Source organism: Meira miltonrushii (genome assembly GCF_003144205.1).
Source record: "Meira miltonrushii strain MCA 3882 unplaced genomic scaffold FA14scaffold_4, whole genome shotgun sequence".
In the NCBI taxonomy this organism is placed as follows: domain Eukaryota; kingdom Fungi; phylum Basidiomycota; class Exobasidiomycetes; order Exobasidiales; family Brachybasidiaceae; genus Meira; species Meira miltonrushii.
In genome coordinates this window covers 1,344,623-1,359,365 of record NW_020289946.1, presented here as the reverse complement: position 1 = coordinate 1,359,365, position 14,743 = coordinate 1,344,623, and the positions used below count along the sequence as shown (strand labels likewise).

General features: G+C 42.9%; 7 protein-coding genes across 7 annotated transcripts; 3 read left to right on the top strand and 4 right to left on the bottom strand.

The window, feature by feature from the left end:
• Positions 1–56: 56 nt before the first annotated feature.
• FA14DRAFT_125498 (FK506 binding protein) lies at positions 57–462 on the bottom strand (the record flags this gene model as incomplete). Its single annotated transcript, XM_025496707.1, has 2 exons — positions 57–316; positions 384–462. 2 exons carry the CDS (start codon positions 460–462, stop codon positions 57–59), a joined length of 339 nt encoding a protein of 112 aa, XP_025353299.1.
• Positions 463–1,814: 1,352 nt separating this feature from the next.
• On the top strand, positions 1,815–3,674 carry FA14DRAFT_162173 (uncharacterized protein). The gene has a single exon (XM_025499458.1). It carries the CDS (start codon positions 1,871–1,873, stop codon positions 3,605–3,607), a length of 1,737 nt encoding a protein of 578 aa, XP_025353298.1. The 5' UTR covers positions 1,815–1,870; the 3' UTR covers positions 3,608–3,674.
• Positions 3,675–4,984: 1,310 nt separating this feature from the next.
• Positions 4,985–5,248, bottom strand: FA14DRAFT_125668 (Arf GTPase activating protein; the record flags this gene model as incomplete). Its single annotated transcript, XM_025496714.1, has 1 exon — positions 4,985–5,248. A coding segment is annotated over one exon (264 nt), but the record flags the coding sequence as incomplete, so codon positions are not given.
• A 495-nt stretch (positions 5,249–5,743) lies between these two features.
• On the bottom strand, positions 5,744–7,691 carry FA14DRAFT_162171 (acyl-CoA N-acyltransferase). The gene has a single exon (XM_025499457.1). It carries the CDS (start codon positions 7,448–7,450, stop codon positions 5,756–5,758), a length of 1,695 nt encoding a protein of 564 aa, XP_025353296.1. The 5' UTR covers positions 7,451–7,691; the 3' UTR covers positions 5,744–5,755.
• A 472-nt stretch (positions 7,692–8,163) lies between these two features.
• Positions 8,164–10,105, top strand: FA14DRAFT_168871 (uncharacterized protein; the record flags this gene model as incomplete). Its single annotated transcript, XM_025500170.1, has 1 exon — positions 8,164–10,105. The coding sequence occupies one exon, from the start codon at positions 8,164–8,166 to the stop codon at positions 10,024–10,026; it is 1,863 nt and encodes a 620-aa protein (XP_025353295.1). The 3' UTR covers positions 10,027–10,105.
• Positions 10,106–10,226: 121 nt separating this feature from the next.
• On the top strand, positions 10,227–13,829 carry FA14DRAFT_80159 (uncharacterized protein). The gene has a single exon (XM_025502919.1). The coding sequence runs from the start codon at positions 10,566–10,568 to the stop codon at positions 13,686–13,688; it is 3,123 nt and encodes a 1,040-aa protein (XP_025353294.1). The 5' UTR covers positions 10,227–10,565; the 3' UTR covers positions 13,689–13,829.
• Positions 13,736–14,655, bottom strand: FA14DRAFT_162170 (uncharacterized protein). Its single transcript, XM_025499456.1, has one exon. The coding sequence runs from the start codon at positions 14,627–14,629 to the stop codon at positions 13,970–13,972; it is 660 nt and encodes a 219-aa protein (XP_025353293.1). The 5' UTR covers positions 14,630–14,655; the 3' UTR covers positions 13,736–13,969.
• Between the last annotated feature and the right edge of the window lie 88 nt (positions 14,656–14,743).

The following is a 14,743-nucleotide window of genomic DNA, read 5'->3' as shown; positions in this document are numbered from 1 at the left end:
AAGAGACAAGAGCTGTGCATATATACATTCAAGAGTATGATAAGCAATCAGCAAATTTAAAGACCTTTACCGTTAATCTTGAGCAATTCAACTTCGAAAACCAAAGTAGAGTTTGCAGGGATGACAGGTGGATAACCGTTTGCACCATAAGCATAATCAGGAGTGCAAGTCAATTTTGCCTTTTGACCGAGAGATAATTGTGGAACGCCTTCATCCCAACCTTTGATCACTTGTCCTACACCGATCTTTGTTTGGAAAGGTTGTCCACGTTCAACGGAAGAGTCAAACTTTTGTCCGTTGAGCAAAGTACCGTGGTCTGAAAGTGAGCAAACAAAAGAGGTTAGTGATTGATTGTCTTTACAATTAAAGCGAGATCAACTCACAGTGCATGGTGACTGTATCACCTTTCTTTGGAAATGTTTTACCATCTCCTGGACTGACTGAATCGACTGTGACACCCATTTTTGTTATGATATAAAAGAAAGAAGAGATTTGTTGTATGTATTGTTGGTGGCAATAAAAGAAGCTTTGTTGAGAAGTTGAATGTTGTGTCATATACCATTACAATATAATGTACATTACTTCCGTCAATAATGAAAACGTTCAAAAATGCACGGACACTTCTCGCTTTAGTCAATGCCACGTACGTACTAAGTAAGTCTTCTTCCCGCAAACTCCACACAGTGCTCAAGTGCATGCGCGCGTTTGAATTGACTGTCTTTCTGCTTCCACTCTCTTCTTTTCGTTGGCACTTCACTCCCGCACCTTCTTAAAGAAATCGTTACTGCGAGAAAGTTGTAGTATGGCATTGAAGACTGTGAGATAATATTGTGAAAGGCATGTATTAAATGAAGAGAAGGAGAAAAGAAATTGATAAAGAGTAAGGAACGAGATGTTGATAAGCGCACTACAAAAGATCCCACGGGAATAATTCAATCAATCTGTGTAGTACAAAAATCCCGCTGATGGAAGCTCTCGAACGGCTCAAATATCTCCGTATCCAGGGCTGAAATAGCTATCGATGATGTCCTTTTACACGCCATTTTGCTGATTGAAGACCCTATCAATTTTTGGCTTTGCAACATCTGCCCTTTTCATCGCTTCATTTAATTTGCTATCTGTATATGCTCTTCTTTCCGACTGTTGATATCACAACATAGATTTGGTTTTGTGGAGATAGTCAGGAAAACGATTGAAAAGGCTTTTGAAACCCAATTCATACTCACCGGAAAAGGTGTCGAGCGTACATTTTGAACCAACAATATGCTCATTGCAACGAGCATAAAGGAAAAGTGATTTCTTGAAACCATGATTGCTAACTTGTCTCGAATTGTATGAAGGTGCACGGTGGGATAAGGACAAGGTTGTTATATATGCACTTGATTTTCTAAAGAACAATTTGTTATGTATATCATCTTTGCTATGAAGAATGTGATAAGAAGCTCACAAAGAGTCTATTTGCTGTTGAGAAAAACAAAACGAGCACATTTCAAGAATGGGAAAGGGGCTGTACTTGTACTTCACTAGAACGTCCTTTCTTTCTTACTGAAGATGTGATAAGGTATAAGGAATGAGAAAATGTAAGAGACATAGAATGTAGAGGGGAGAGAACGAATCAAATTAAAATAATCACAGGAGTCAATTGTGAGCATGCTTATTGCTAGGAGGTGTACAGAACGGTATATTCAATGGCAAGGGGTCCTCGCTCAATTTGGTACAATTATTTCCCCTCTCGCGCCTCTTTTAGTTCTCGATTAAATAATCTGTAAAGTGAACGCGTAGAACGCTTTAATCACAAATCTTTTGTTCCTTTCATCATCACTTGTCGATCAGGAACAAATAAACAGACTGGTGTCTTCCTCAGTCAAAGATGGCGACCGGAAAGGATGTTCGAGATATATTTGCAATCTCACAAGGGCAATCTTCCTCCAGTACAAGCAATGGAAATAGGAGTAATACGGCAAATCGAAACAATGCCGGAACGTCCTCAAATCCAAGTAAGAAGAAAAAACCAAAAGTGGATGGAATCTCGCGTGAATTGTACGCACTTTTAGGCGACAACACTCCAAGCTTGACATTTGCACAAGGAGGAGGGATTGGTTCGGGTAATGTCGGTGGAGAAAGTCAAGAATCAGGTAGATTCATGCCAAAGTTCAAAAAACGTCCACAAAAAACACAAAAATGGACTTTTGCACCTTTTCGTAATCCGGCTAGACAAGACAGTCTGACATTACGTCATTGGCTTCCCGAACTTGAACAGGAACAGATAGAACAACAATATTCACAAAATAAGGAGCAAGGTAAAACGGGTGATTTTGACTTGCCATCGGGGGAAGCGGATGACATTCCTAGGATTTACAGATTTTCTGATCAGAACACCGATTCGGGCGTCTATCGATATTCAAACGACGAATACCACCAACACTTACGCGATGAAGATTGGACGAAAGAAGAGACAGACTACTTGATGGACTTGTGTTCTTCGTACGACCTGCGATTTGTGGTCATTACAGATCGATACGAATGGCCCGGGAAAGAAAGATCGATGGAAGATTTGAAAGCGCGATATTATGCCATTTGCAGACGATTGATCAGATCACGAATCTCTACAGATGATATGGACGCTCGTCAACAGCTTGTGTCCACATATTCATTCGATCGTACACGAGAAGTGGAACGGAAAAAGCACGTTGCCAGATTGTTCAGCAGAACACCACAACAATTAGCCGAAGAAGAAGCACTTTACGTAGAAGCAAGAAGGCTGGAACAGAATGAAGCCAAATTTGCTGCTGAACGGGAGGAGCTACTTCGTCTTTTGGGTGGATGGGAACGATTGCCGAACGTGCGTAGCGAAACAGTGGCAGCTGCTGGTTCTGGGGTTGGTGGAGCAACACCGGAAGAAGAAGCATCAGCAGAAGCAAACCGTAAAGCGAATCGTAAGCGTAAGGCAGCAGGAGAAGTTGACGAAGATGGATCGTCATCTAAAACTGGAGACAGCGCTTCTACACCTTCAGGACCTCTCACAGCTAAGCAAAAAGCAGAATTACGCAGCAAGCACTTTGATGAAGTACATAACATCGTCCGATTTGATCCACAAGCTGCGGCCGCTTTGGCGAACAGCAAGCCACCTTATCCACACTTGACTGGAACGCCATCGACATATCCACCTGTCGCACAAGTATCGAACAATTCTGCTGCTTCACATGGAGCCTACCTTCGTTCGACACGTATGTTAATGCCAAGGTCAAATTTAGCACTGAAAACACAAGAAGCATTGGCAGAATTACGACCTCCGATCTCGTTGCGGTTAACGTTCCCAACGCAATCGAACTGTGAGAAATGGGAAGGCGTTGTTGGAGCGGTAACGAGTGGATTGGAAATGAAACGTCAATTAGATCGTGTTCAATCGGAATTACGAATCGCCCAAATGCGATCACAAGGAATAGCGCCACCGCCAACGGCACCACAACAAGCAGGTTCTGTCAGAGCGCCAAGTGCAACTCCTTCGAATGCCAGACGTCCTAGCATAGCTGGCAGAAGTGTAACTCCTCAAATTTCCGTTTCAACGGCTGAAGGCACGACAGAACCATCTGCACCGATTTCCTAAAAAATTCATGTATCATTAGTGTAATTTATAACCCGAGTGGTTGACAGATGGAATTGAGTTAGTGTACAAGCATGAGAGATAGCGAAAGAGATGGAGCATCGAGTGTGTGTAAATGATGGCATAGTACAATTCTCTGGCGGCATAAAATAGTCAAAAAAAAAGGCTTGGTATATTTTGAGCATGGCGAAATTATTGCCATTGATTAAAAGGCTGGTAGTGCTGCTGCTGCTGTTGTTGTTGATTCCACATTGGCTGTTGGCGAGTTTGTTGCTGCATTCCAGTCGGCATCATCGTGTTTGCAAAAGAGCCAAAAGGGTTGTTTGCATTTGGGCTAGGTTGTTGTTGTTGTGCAGGAAAGAAGTTCTGTTGTTGTTGGACGGCAGCATATTGACCTCCGAAAGCTTGTTGACCCATCATCTGCGGATTGAATTGCTGCTGCTGTTGTTGCTGTAAATGCAATCCTGTCGGCGTGAATGCCATCGCGCCTAAGCTTACACTTCTTTGTTGATCACCTGCACCCGCAAAGCCAGCCGGTCCAAAAGGTGATTGTGGAGCGCGCTGCTGCTGCTGTTGCTGGAAGAAAGGCGAAGAAGAAGTGTTGGTTCCATTCACAGTATGTGACATGACCATCGGACTGACGACCGCCTGTTGTTGTGTTGCAAGATGTGCCCAAGGATTAAGTTGTTGTCCCGGTTGAACCATTTGATAAGCAGGCTGAACGAAAGGTTGAGCAGGTTCTTGTAACGACAACAAATCATCAAAGACGCTTGATGATGCAGTCGCATTTGCAGTTGCCCTTATACCACCTTGATGTCCATTTGTTGTGCCGTTTGTAGCTGCATTGTACATCATACCATTCGTACCATTCTGCATACTTATGGAAGCGGAAGAAGAACGCGGAGGAACGCTTGCCACTGGAGGTGCTAAACCATTTCCGCTCGCAACAGCATCCCGGGTGATGGAGGCAGACGAGCCGGATCGATTCGGAAGAGGAGGAGCCTGTAATGTGGTGGTGGAAGCGGAAGACGAAGTAGCCTGAACGGCAGGAGCAGGTGAAACGGAAGCAGCTCTCTGTGCGTCTGCCCAAGTTGACGGAAAAGGTGAGGTACTACTTCTGCCGGTAGACTTGTTCGCGCTTGAAGGAGTCCCTAGAGAATTGGCAGGGAACTGTTTCCGACTACTATCGCCGCTACTTGTAGAGCCAGTCGGATTGGGTGAAACGTGCCATTTATCTTTGATGGGTACGGGAGGAGGATTTGATGCATCCATAAATTTACCTCGATATTTATCAAAGATAAACCTCTCCAATTCACTATTTTCGCCTTCTTCAACGTTTGCTGGCGGTCGATTTCGCTTTTCGTCAGGATTGAATTTCATATTTGATTTTACATTTCCATTCTCCCGCATTCGTTCAACTTGTTCTTTCGACCATGTATCAAGCGTTAATGATTTCACTTTACTTATATGCGTTCCCATCTTTCGATGAACGCCCGCACAATTCATACACAAGAATATTCCTAAACTCCAACTTGCCCATCTTGGATACCTTCCATTACAATCTGCGCATGTATTATTACCTGGTTGTTTTGATATATCTTGTACCTGTCTTTGATAACGTTCAGAAGCTGCTTTGGTGTTCATCCTGGGCAGCTTCTGTTGAATGAGAAGAGCAAAAGGTTTTGTCGCACTAGTCTTTAAAAGCAGAATCCAAGTCCAGCTCGGATTGACGGTTGAGGTATTCTCGTTGATGATGGTAAATGGGGGGTACAATTCATAGAGATCGAAGTGGTCCCTGCGAATGATCGGTTTAGTATCCTTTTGCTTCATTTCCATTTTATTTTATTTTTTGTCGGCTTTATTGACAGTACACACTAATACATTATGTGCGTCCATCTCTCTCCCGCCCTGTACTGTCACTGTGTGCGTGTGTACACATCTACTTTGCATTGCATTTATTGCCAAAGCGTTGCGCTGCGTATCGGGTAACAGTATAGTGAACGGACGCGTCTTAAGGTTAAATTTGCACAGACAGCGGTAAAGCTCCTATAAACAGAAATCTCTCTATCTTTATAGGCCGAGCTTGGCATAAAATCAATTCACCGTGGTCACAGACACAGGCAGGCATATTTCAATCTTATCATATATTAATCAAACTAATACATAATTCACGTCCAAGATGGGTCTCTTGACGTTAAATTTACGTAAAGATGAACGAACAAGATCTCGAGTGATAATAAGTTGAAGTGGCTCATGCTCAACCGCTTTACGTTGTAATAATCCGCATTCCGATAATGCCAACGTTAAATCTTCCATACGCAAATTTGTCGCTTCCGATAAACGTTCCAATGATGTATGCAAAGTAATTGGCTCATTTTCATCAATTTTGAGAAGTGGGTGAGTAGCTGATTGAACCGCATCATTTTGAGATGAGCCAGGATCAGACACTCCACTTGCCATTTTCTTCTTCAATGGATCCTCAACAAGGGTTCCAGTCAAATCTCCACCTTCAGAAGATGGTCTACCTCTCTTTCCCGTGGTTTTTGTTGTAGCTTTCGGTTGTTTGTCACCCGGTAATGCTTTTCCTACAAGAATTCTACGTATCCGTAAACATTCATCTTTTTGACGTTGTTGAAAGATGGCCAATGTGGCTGCATTTGGTTGTGCTTGTTGCTTGTTTGCTCGCGAAGATGATGTTGCAGTATATATAGGAGGCAAAATACGTCCTTGAACATCTTCATCTTGATCATGAAAGAAGAGAGCCAACGTACGCAATGCGACTGCAGACCAAAAAGTCAAATAACCCCTCAACCCCAAATCAGACAACGGTCTTTCCGGCGTTCCTGCAACGGAATTGATGGCAGAAAGATGATAGCTGAATTCGATCATCAAAGTTCCGAAACCATGCTTCTGAAAAGGTGGGAATGTGATAATGCAAGCCAGATTATAATCATCATAAGATACCTTTTCTTTTGAGAAATATCCCAAAACGTGATCGAATTGTGCTGTTGCGTCCGTCAAAACATAAAACACAAAAGGCTCTACATCAAAGTAGATGGTCTTGTGATCAATAAATAACTTTCCAAACAATGACAAATTTTGACAATAAAGCTTTTGAAGAGACCCGTCCACTTCCCAAATCGTATGAGCTCCACGTTGATAGACCTTTTTACCCGGGGGATGAGTGAGATTGCATTGTCTTTTATGTGCTTTAAAGCCAGGATATGTTCTCATATACTTGAAACAACCATCACAAATCCAAATCGATTTAGCAACAGGTTCTTCATTTTGTATTTGTACACGTGCTTCACCATTCGTTGTTGCTTGTAATGCGGGCGCATGTTCAGCACTATTGGATAAAGCACCTCCATGCCGTAGAGGAATAGATTCTACCAAACTGTCAGGGTTGAGAGTTGATGTTGTTGATGTGGTTGTTTCGCTTCTTGAGTGATTTTTGGTGGCTTGTGTAGGATTGGATGAAGATCCTCCTGGATTTCCGTTTGCGGTCGTATTTGCCAAAGCTGCCCATTCTTCTTCATCAAATTGGTATGGACTATAATACCACGTCTTTATATCGTATGCTCCAAAATGAACTCTGTCAATGTTACGTTTCCTTGTCAATTTTGCACTTGGTCTACGTGATGCTGCATGTCCATTGGTTGCAAGACCTCCATGATGACCGGAAGAAGATGTAGGAGAATGCAAAGGTGAATCAATTACGCCAGGTGATGATGCTGCTGTGTCGATGCCGGGGATATGTAGATGTGGTCGATTGGATAGTGATTCTGTCGTGTCTTCCCGTTTGTGTTTCCCATTTTCGATATGAGTCGAAGGTATGGCACTCATCTTTGACAAGGACACGGATGCTGATCTCCACGGTTGTTTCTTGTTGGAAGATCGATGTTGCCGGGCTGTCCGAGTGCAGGTAGAAGAATGAGATACCTTGAATCCAACGTTACGTATCGCTGTATACCTTTGCTTCCTATCGCACACCCTTCTGTGTTGCCTATGTCGTGTGTGATTTGTTTGTGATCGATTCGGTTTTAAATGTGATCAAGAAGACCTAGAAAATCATAAAACCTAAACTTTGGGGAAATAAATAATTTTTCTTCTTCTGCACACACACGCTTTTGTTTGTATACGCAGCCTATAGCCCGCCCAGGCACACACACAGGTCGGTTGATTCATTTGAGAAGATTGTGCTTGTATACCTGCCTGCCTGCACACACACACACACGCATACAAACACGACAGCGCGTTTAGAGTAATTGATTGATTGATTAGATGGATTCCCCTTTTTTGACAGGCAGGAATGAATGTGTGTGTCTCAGTGGAGGTTTTTTCCCGCTTTTAAGGGCTTGCATGCTATTCGATAGCATACAACCGATGGGGTTCTCATTCATACCACGTTCCCATATCATAATGCAGTGAGGGATCTTTTGGCTTTTAACCTCTTCACACCACCTTGTGATCCTGTCCGCAAAATGAAGGTCTCTAATGGCGCTCCTTTGCTAGGCTTAGCCCTGCCCATCTTGGTATCCGTTCAAGGTCAAAGACAAATGCCATTCATGCAACAAGGTTGGCAAGAGAAATCCATCTTTCAATCAGATAATGGTGCAGGTCGATTCTTACACATTACAGATATGCATCCTGACAAATACTATACACCCGGAGCAAAGATCAATGATGCATGTCATAAAGTAGACGATAAAAAGGTTGATGTGGAAAAGAAGAAAAAGAAAAAGAAGAAGGGCAAAGATCAGAAACCAGACGTAGCAGGTCATTGGGGTTCACCTGTAAGCGTTTGTGATGCTCCTCAACAACTCATTTCAGCAACTATGGATTGGCTAGCAAAGAATTGGGGTGACTCTACTGGCGAGAATGGTGAAGGTGCATCAGCATTCGACTTTATCGTTTGGACAGGTGATACCGCTCGTCACGATCTCGATTTCACTCATCCACGTAATGCGGAAGAGATTTTTGACTATAACCGCTGGGCGTTGGAATTGTTTGAAAACAAATTCCCAAATACGCCAATCATACCAAATATCGGCAATAATGACATCATTCCGCACAATATCATGTTTCCTGGCCCGAATTCAATGACGCGAGCGTTTCGCGATATATGGTCAGCACATATCCCAGAAGAACAGCATGAACACTTTTTGAAAGGAGGATATTTTGTTAAAGATGTTTTACCGAACGATTTGGCTGTTTTAAGTATGAATACGCTTTATTGGTATGATGCAAATGCTGCTACACGTGGTTGTAAGAAAAGACATGAACCCGGATCGATTCAATTGGACTGGCTCGAACATCAATTATCCGATTTACGTAATCGTACAATGCAAGCTCATTTGATCGGTCATGTGCCTCCAACAGCTGGAAATTACTTTTCAGATTGTTATGATCGTTATACGGATATCGTATTGCGATTTCAAGATACGATTGTCGGGCAACATTTCGGACATATGAACATCGATGCTATGTTCTTGCAGGAGGACTTCACGATCGCATCCGAATCAGCCAAAAGCCTCAAGCTTGCTAGAGATCGAGATGATGAAGGCACGATTCATATTGCCAGTATAGCCTCCGATCTACGAAAAGATTACGATCTAGTACCTACAGAGCAAAAGACCAACCTTGATGCATATTTGCCCTTTTTCGCATCATCTGCTGTCGTTCCGACGTATTTGCCCACCGTTCGTGTCTGGACATACAACAACTCCAGACCATCGGATTGGGACGAAAGCAGACAGAGGAAGAGCGACGTCCCGCGTCAATACTTTTTGGAAGAGCAATCCGTAGAGCCACAGGCTGGTGTTGTAACAGAGGAAGACTTCGACTCCAAGCAAGAGCGGGTGAAGCCAATTGAACCACTCGGAAGAAGTCATCGTAGACCGAGACATCACAAGAAGCACAAGAAAGGCCATAATCTTCCTAGACATACATCTCCCGATTCTCCTTCGCGTAAGAATAGCTATTTGACAATGTTAGGCTACAGTCATTGGGTTCTGGATCTGGAGGAGCATAATAATCGCAGAAAGGACGCTGAAGAGCGGGGTGAAGAACCGCCAGAAGGAGTGGATTACCAATTAGAGTACACCACCTACGATGAACATACGCTTTGGAGCGATTTCGTGGATAATGGAGGACGATTTGCCGGACATGTTCATCGACCGGTGCCAAAACATTTGTTAGACCGGGAGGTAGAACGCAGAGAATCAAAAGCACCCAAATCACTGGAACATACAGGGCACAAGATTCATTTACCCAAAGCATTAAAGCATCTTACCGATTACAAGATGCCAAGTGTCACGGTCGAACATGTCTTGGACCTAGCCAGAGAATTGGCAGGAGATGATAAGTTATGGAAAAGATTCAAAAGTCGAATTTATACGGAAAGTGGAGCGGATGATTAGCTTCCGTAGAGGGGTGGTGATAGAAGGAGAATATGCTGTAATCATGCTAAATAGATTGAATCATATCGACCCGATGATCAGATCTGGAGCCGTTAGCAGAGAGAAGTGAAAGAGCAATTTCCTACATCATCAAGACTGAAAGAGTGTGAATGTCTCTGCCGTCAAGCTTTCGTTCGGCGCCGCAGAAAAAAAGAGGGCTCTGATTGATTTTCCTGAAGCCGAAATGAAGCGTGGGCGAGAGTGATGCTTGCTTTTGAGTGATGAAGGCCAACGGGCGGTATTCCACTCAACGGTAAATCAAACGGAAGACCTCTCTTGAATGAAGAGAAGGAGGAAGAGCGGTCCGGTCCTTCTTTCTCTATTGCATAACATCAAATTTGTCGGCGTATCCGTAATATAATGCATTCGCCACGCCGTTGCGGAGTAGCACTGCAAAGGTGCTTTTCTGTAGAGTAATATGCAATGCTACTGAAAGGAGAAAAATTTCCCCATTTTTCTTATGCATCAAAAGACAACCAAGATATCGTGTATTTTTTTTGATGTTGAATCTAAAGATCAATCTTTACGATCAAAAATCATCTCCCACAAACAAAATGGACGAGTCTTACGTCTTTCCACCTCCATTAACACTTCTTTGTCCACCTTCTGGCTTGTTATTGGAAACAACCTGGTTACCTGCTTTTCCATTGGTGCGTAATGATCAAATGGGCGCTGAAGAGATTCCACCCTCGCCTTCGCTTTCGATGGGAGGAACGTCTTGTTCAAGTTCAGGAAGTGTGGCAACAATCAGTCCACATCAATCTGCCTATTTGCCACTGCACACAATCTCCAATCGATCACCATACAGCAACAAAGAGAAACATAGTGAACATGGTAAGCTCTTCTCTTCAATAAGACCGGATTCGGACGAATTTGTACGACCGGGTAATCTGGAAAACGGTGCATTTTCGATCAATATTTCTGCCACGTCAGCAAACGCAAACATCACATCAGCACAAGAAGACAAGATGCGTGAATTGATGTTTGCAAAAGGTTTTTCATCTTCAAATGCAAGTAGAACGTTGAAGTTGGACAATACGGCTGTGGACAGATTGCTTCGCTTTCAATCCTTAGCGAATAGGATATGGAACGAAAGTGATCCAATGCTAAGCTTTCCATTTGAAGCCAATGCAATTCATGAAATCCCATTCAAAGAGCCCGTCAGAAAAGCGTCAAAGGCAAGTCTTTTCGGAGGTGGTGGTGAATCATTCGTTTCCTCTTCTTCTTCAACGAACACTGCATCTTTTCGTTCAAAAGTTTCGCAAAGTATCGTTTCAAGTTCACTTTCCCCGAACAAGAAGCTCAAATTGCTCGAGAATAACAAATTGGGACTTTTACTGCGGCCACAGAAAACAAAATCTAGAGGATCGCCGTACGTGTTTGAAGAAGATGTCAGGTACGGTCCATCAAAGAGTCCATCTCCGATCTTTTTAGGCGAAGCAGAGAATGATGTATTGTCAACTTGGGGTGGAATGGCAAAAGCGCTTTGGGGAGAAGATTCAATAAAAATGGAAGAAAATCAGACCTACCTGACTGTGAAACAAATTCAACAACAAAATGGAATTCGATTAGACAAAGGGACTCTTGCACAATTAAAAGATTGGGATACATTCTATACAACATATACTCTTGCTTTGCTCAATTTCAATGATATGCCACCTTCACCCAAAGGTGTTCCGGAATTCGATGCTTGTCCAGATGCTACGCCAACGTATTCTGGTATGCTCTATGCACCCATCCCGAAATGGGAGGGTATCCGACTGCAGTCATTCCATCGGTTGGGCGTGTTGAAACAAGACAAGATCGTTCGTGAACGTATAAGTGACATTTTGGACGAGATGCGATTCCTGCTACCTAAGCTCAAGATCTGTTTGCGATACATCGACTACGATGATATCTATCATCATTCAAGGGATTTAATCTACCGTGATGCTCAAACAGGTAGAAGGCAATCAGTTTGTGCACATACCATGTTGAATCGTAACTTGGGAATGCAAGTGTACAACTTTCGAGAAGATTGGCGCTTCAAATTACCCGAGAATGAATTCTTGATTGAAGATGATGGTCATACAGCTTACGATGCTCATATTTATCAACCATTCAGGATCGATCATTCGATCAAGCATTATAAATTTTATACTGGAGTACCAATATTGGCAGCAGATGGCTTACCAATGGGCGTCTTGAGCGCCTGGGGAAAGGTACCAGGTCGCAAGAATGAAACGCTCAATTTGTTTCTACGTCAAAACGCACGAAAGATTGGAACACTTCTGGAGCTTGGTTATTGTATGAACTTTGTGGAAAAACTGGAACAAATGAAGTTGATGTACTCAAATTTACCAAAGCACCTTCCTCTACTCTACGACCATTCAAAGAACATAATCTATGACGTTGGTCCTTCACATTCAACTCGAAGTGGATCAAGAGAGGTTTTTGAAGTTTCGATTTGCGCAAGAAATGGATTGTTCGTTGTTCCATTAGAAGGTGAGAAAGTGTTCTCGATTTTGGTCTCGATTGGATCTGTGACAGACTTCAATTGTATCTATCTTGCTGCAATCACACTTCCTTGGGCAAGTTCAACGGAAAGAAGGATGGATATCTTGGCATACGTTAACGACACAGACGAGCCAATGCAGAAGCTCTCCTACACATTCCATGAAAAATTGTTCGATAGTGCTTCCGAGCCTTATATCGTTCTTCAGTCCACGAATCCTGCTTTGGATCCGCAAATTGACGGGAAGGAAATGCCACATGCGCCATTCATGAATGAAGATGAGTTCTCACTCAACCGTGAAAGAGTGGCTGGAATCTTTCTTGCGATCAAACGAAACGGAAAGATGGGATTCGTATTAGGAGCACTAGTAAAAAGCGAAGATTTGGTGATCGGCATTGAAGATTTACGATTTTTACAAGCTGTTCAAGTTAATATAGAAGAGGCTCTAACTCATTTCGGTCATGAATATCAAGAAAGAAAGAAGTTCCCATTCAAAGGTTCACAGAAGAAGAGAGACCATAAATCAAAAGCTGCTTCACAAGATTTAGAACGATGCAACACTGAAGCAAACGAGCAAAAGATTATGCGCTCAAGTTCTCTTACTTCTGTGAGAGAAGGAAAGAAGACCGTTCGAGGAAACCGACCACCATCTTATGATGAGAGGTATACACGTTTGCCTCCTGGTCAACCTTCGCAAAACTCATCACCCTCAAGGCTTCAAGAGAAGAAGGATATGAACATGTATACGATTGATGAAACAACATGGGATGTTCGTATGCAAAGCAGTCAAAGTACAGATACGCCAGGCACGAATCGAGATGAAGAATTAAAACGAAATCGATTGATTACAACACAAGATGCTGCGCTCATGGATAAAATCTCAGCTTATCGAAATTCATTTGAACATCAACAACATCATGCAGGACCAGAGCATAGAAAAGCACAACAAATAATTGATCTTTCATCACAGGAATTGACTGTTTCGTCCACTTCAGGTTCGTTTGACCGACTTGATGGATTCTTGAGACCTCCTTCTGTTGGTTTGAGTCCCAGTCCGAGAAGAAATCGACCAAAAGCCGCTACTGTAAGCTCTGCAGAGGCATTCAAGCACATGAAATTAGAGCAATAATGATTCCATCGATCACAACTTCAGCACACGACCCACGAATCGTATTTCAGTTTCAACCGTTCTCCAAATTCAATTCATTTTGTACAAATACAAATTAATCTTAGCTATAAAACAATGCCGTAAATTAATGATATAACTGCATCTTGCGATAGATACCTTCCAAAGCCGCGTTTTTCTGTTCTGCCACTGCCTGGCTATTGCTTGCCCTTTGAGCGGATTACATCAATGATCCAATAGGACTTGAGAAGCCACGACCGACGAAAGATGGTGCAAATACGACACTATGACATGTATTGCTCAACTTTGTCGGCGATATCTTCTAGCCTTCCAATCATATCAACGTCCGGCTCTGGTTTACGTTTGTGAGAGCGAATGACATCATTCAGCAGTGCATGTATGATAACTAGCTGTACATCTTTCCCGTTATTGTTGTGATTAGGCGATTTACTTGGCTCGAACCTTGTCCGACGTTCCTCTTCCCGTTCTACATAGGCTGGGAAAAGCCCTTTGAGGTGTTTTAGATTTAAAACACATTTATTTGCACCGGCCTTACGTTCTGCACACTTAGAACATTTTATCGAACGATGACTGATGATAACTTGACATGCATTGTATGCGTGTGTACTGCAAAACGTACAACGATTTTCTCCGTACACATTGACGAGGAATTGTCCCTTATCGCCTTTGGTAACATTTTGGTCTGATTGTGACAGAGTAGGTTCGGTGTGATTGGTGTCAGTCTGACTTGACTGTGGTGATTTTAGTTGGGCTCGATTGGCATTAGTCTGGGTTGACTGTGACGGTCTTGGTTCGGTACGACTGGTGTTATTACTCGGTCTTCCAGCCGGAGCCCGACTTGGTGTAGTAACTTCGGATGTGCTTGCAATGGAGTTTTCTGTACTTTGGAGAGCATCGGATTTCCGCTTACGTCCTGGAGGCATGATTGACTAGGTCAAGATGATGACGGTGGTGGATGTCAAAAGACACACTTTTAACTTTATTCTTATGCATGCATGCAAGTCGCGTTCTCAATCTAAACTTAAACGCGCCAATTC

Coding starts and splice junctions, on each gene's coding strand:
- FA14DRAFT_162173 (XM_025499458.1), top strand. CDS start 1,871: ATGGCGACCGGAAAGGATGTTCGAGATATATTTGCAATCTCACAAGGG.
- FA14DRAFT_162171 (XM_025499457.1), bottom strand. CDS start 7,450: ATGAGTGCCATACCTTCGACTCATATCGAAAATGGGAAACACAAACGG.
- FA14DRAFT_80159 (XM_025502919.1), top strand. CDS start 10,566: ATGTTGAATCTAAAGATCAATCTTTACGATCAAAAATCATCTCCCACA.
- FA14DRAFT_162170 (XM_025499456.1), bottom strand. CDS start 14,629: ATGCCTCCAGGACGTAAGCGGAAATCCGATGCTCTCCAAAGTACAGAA.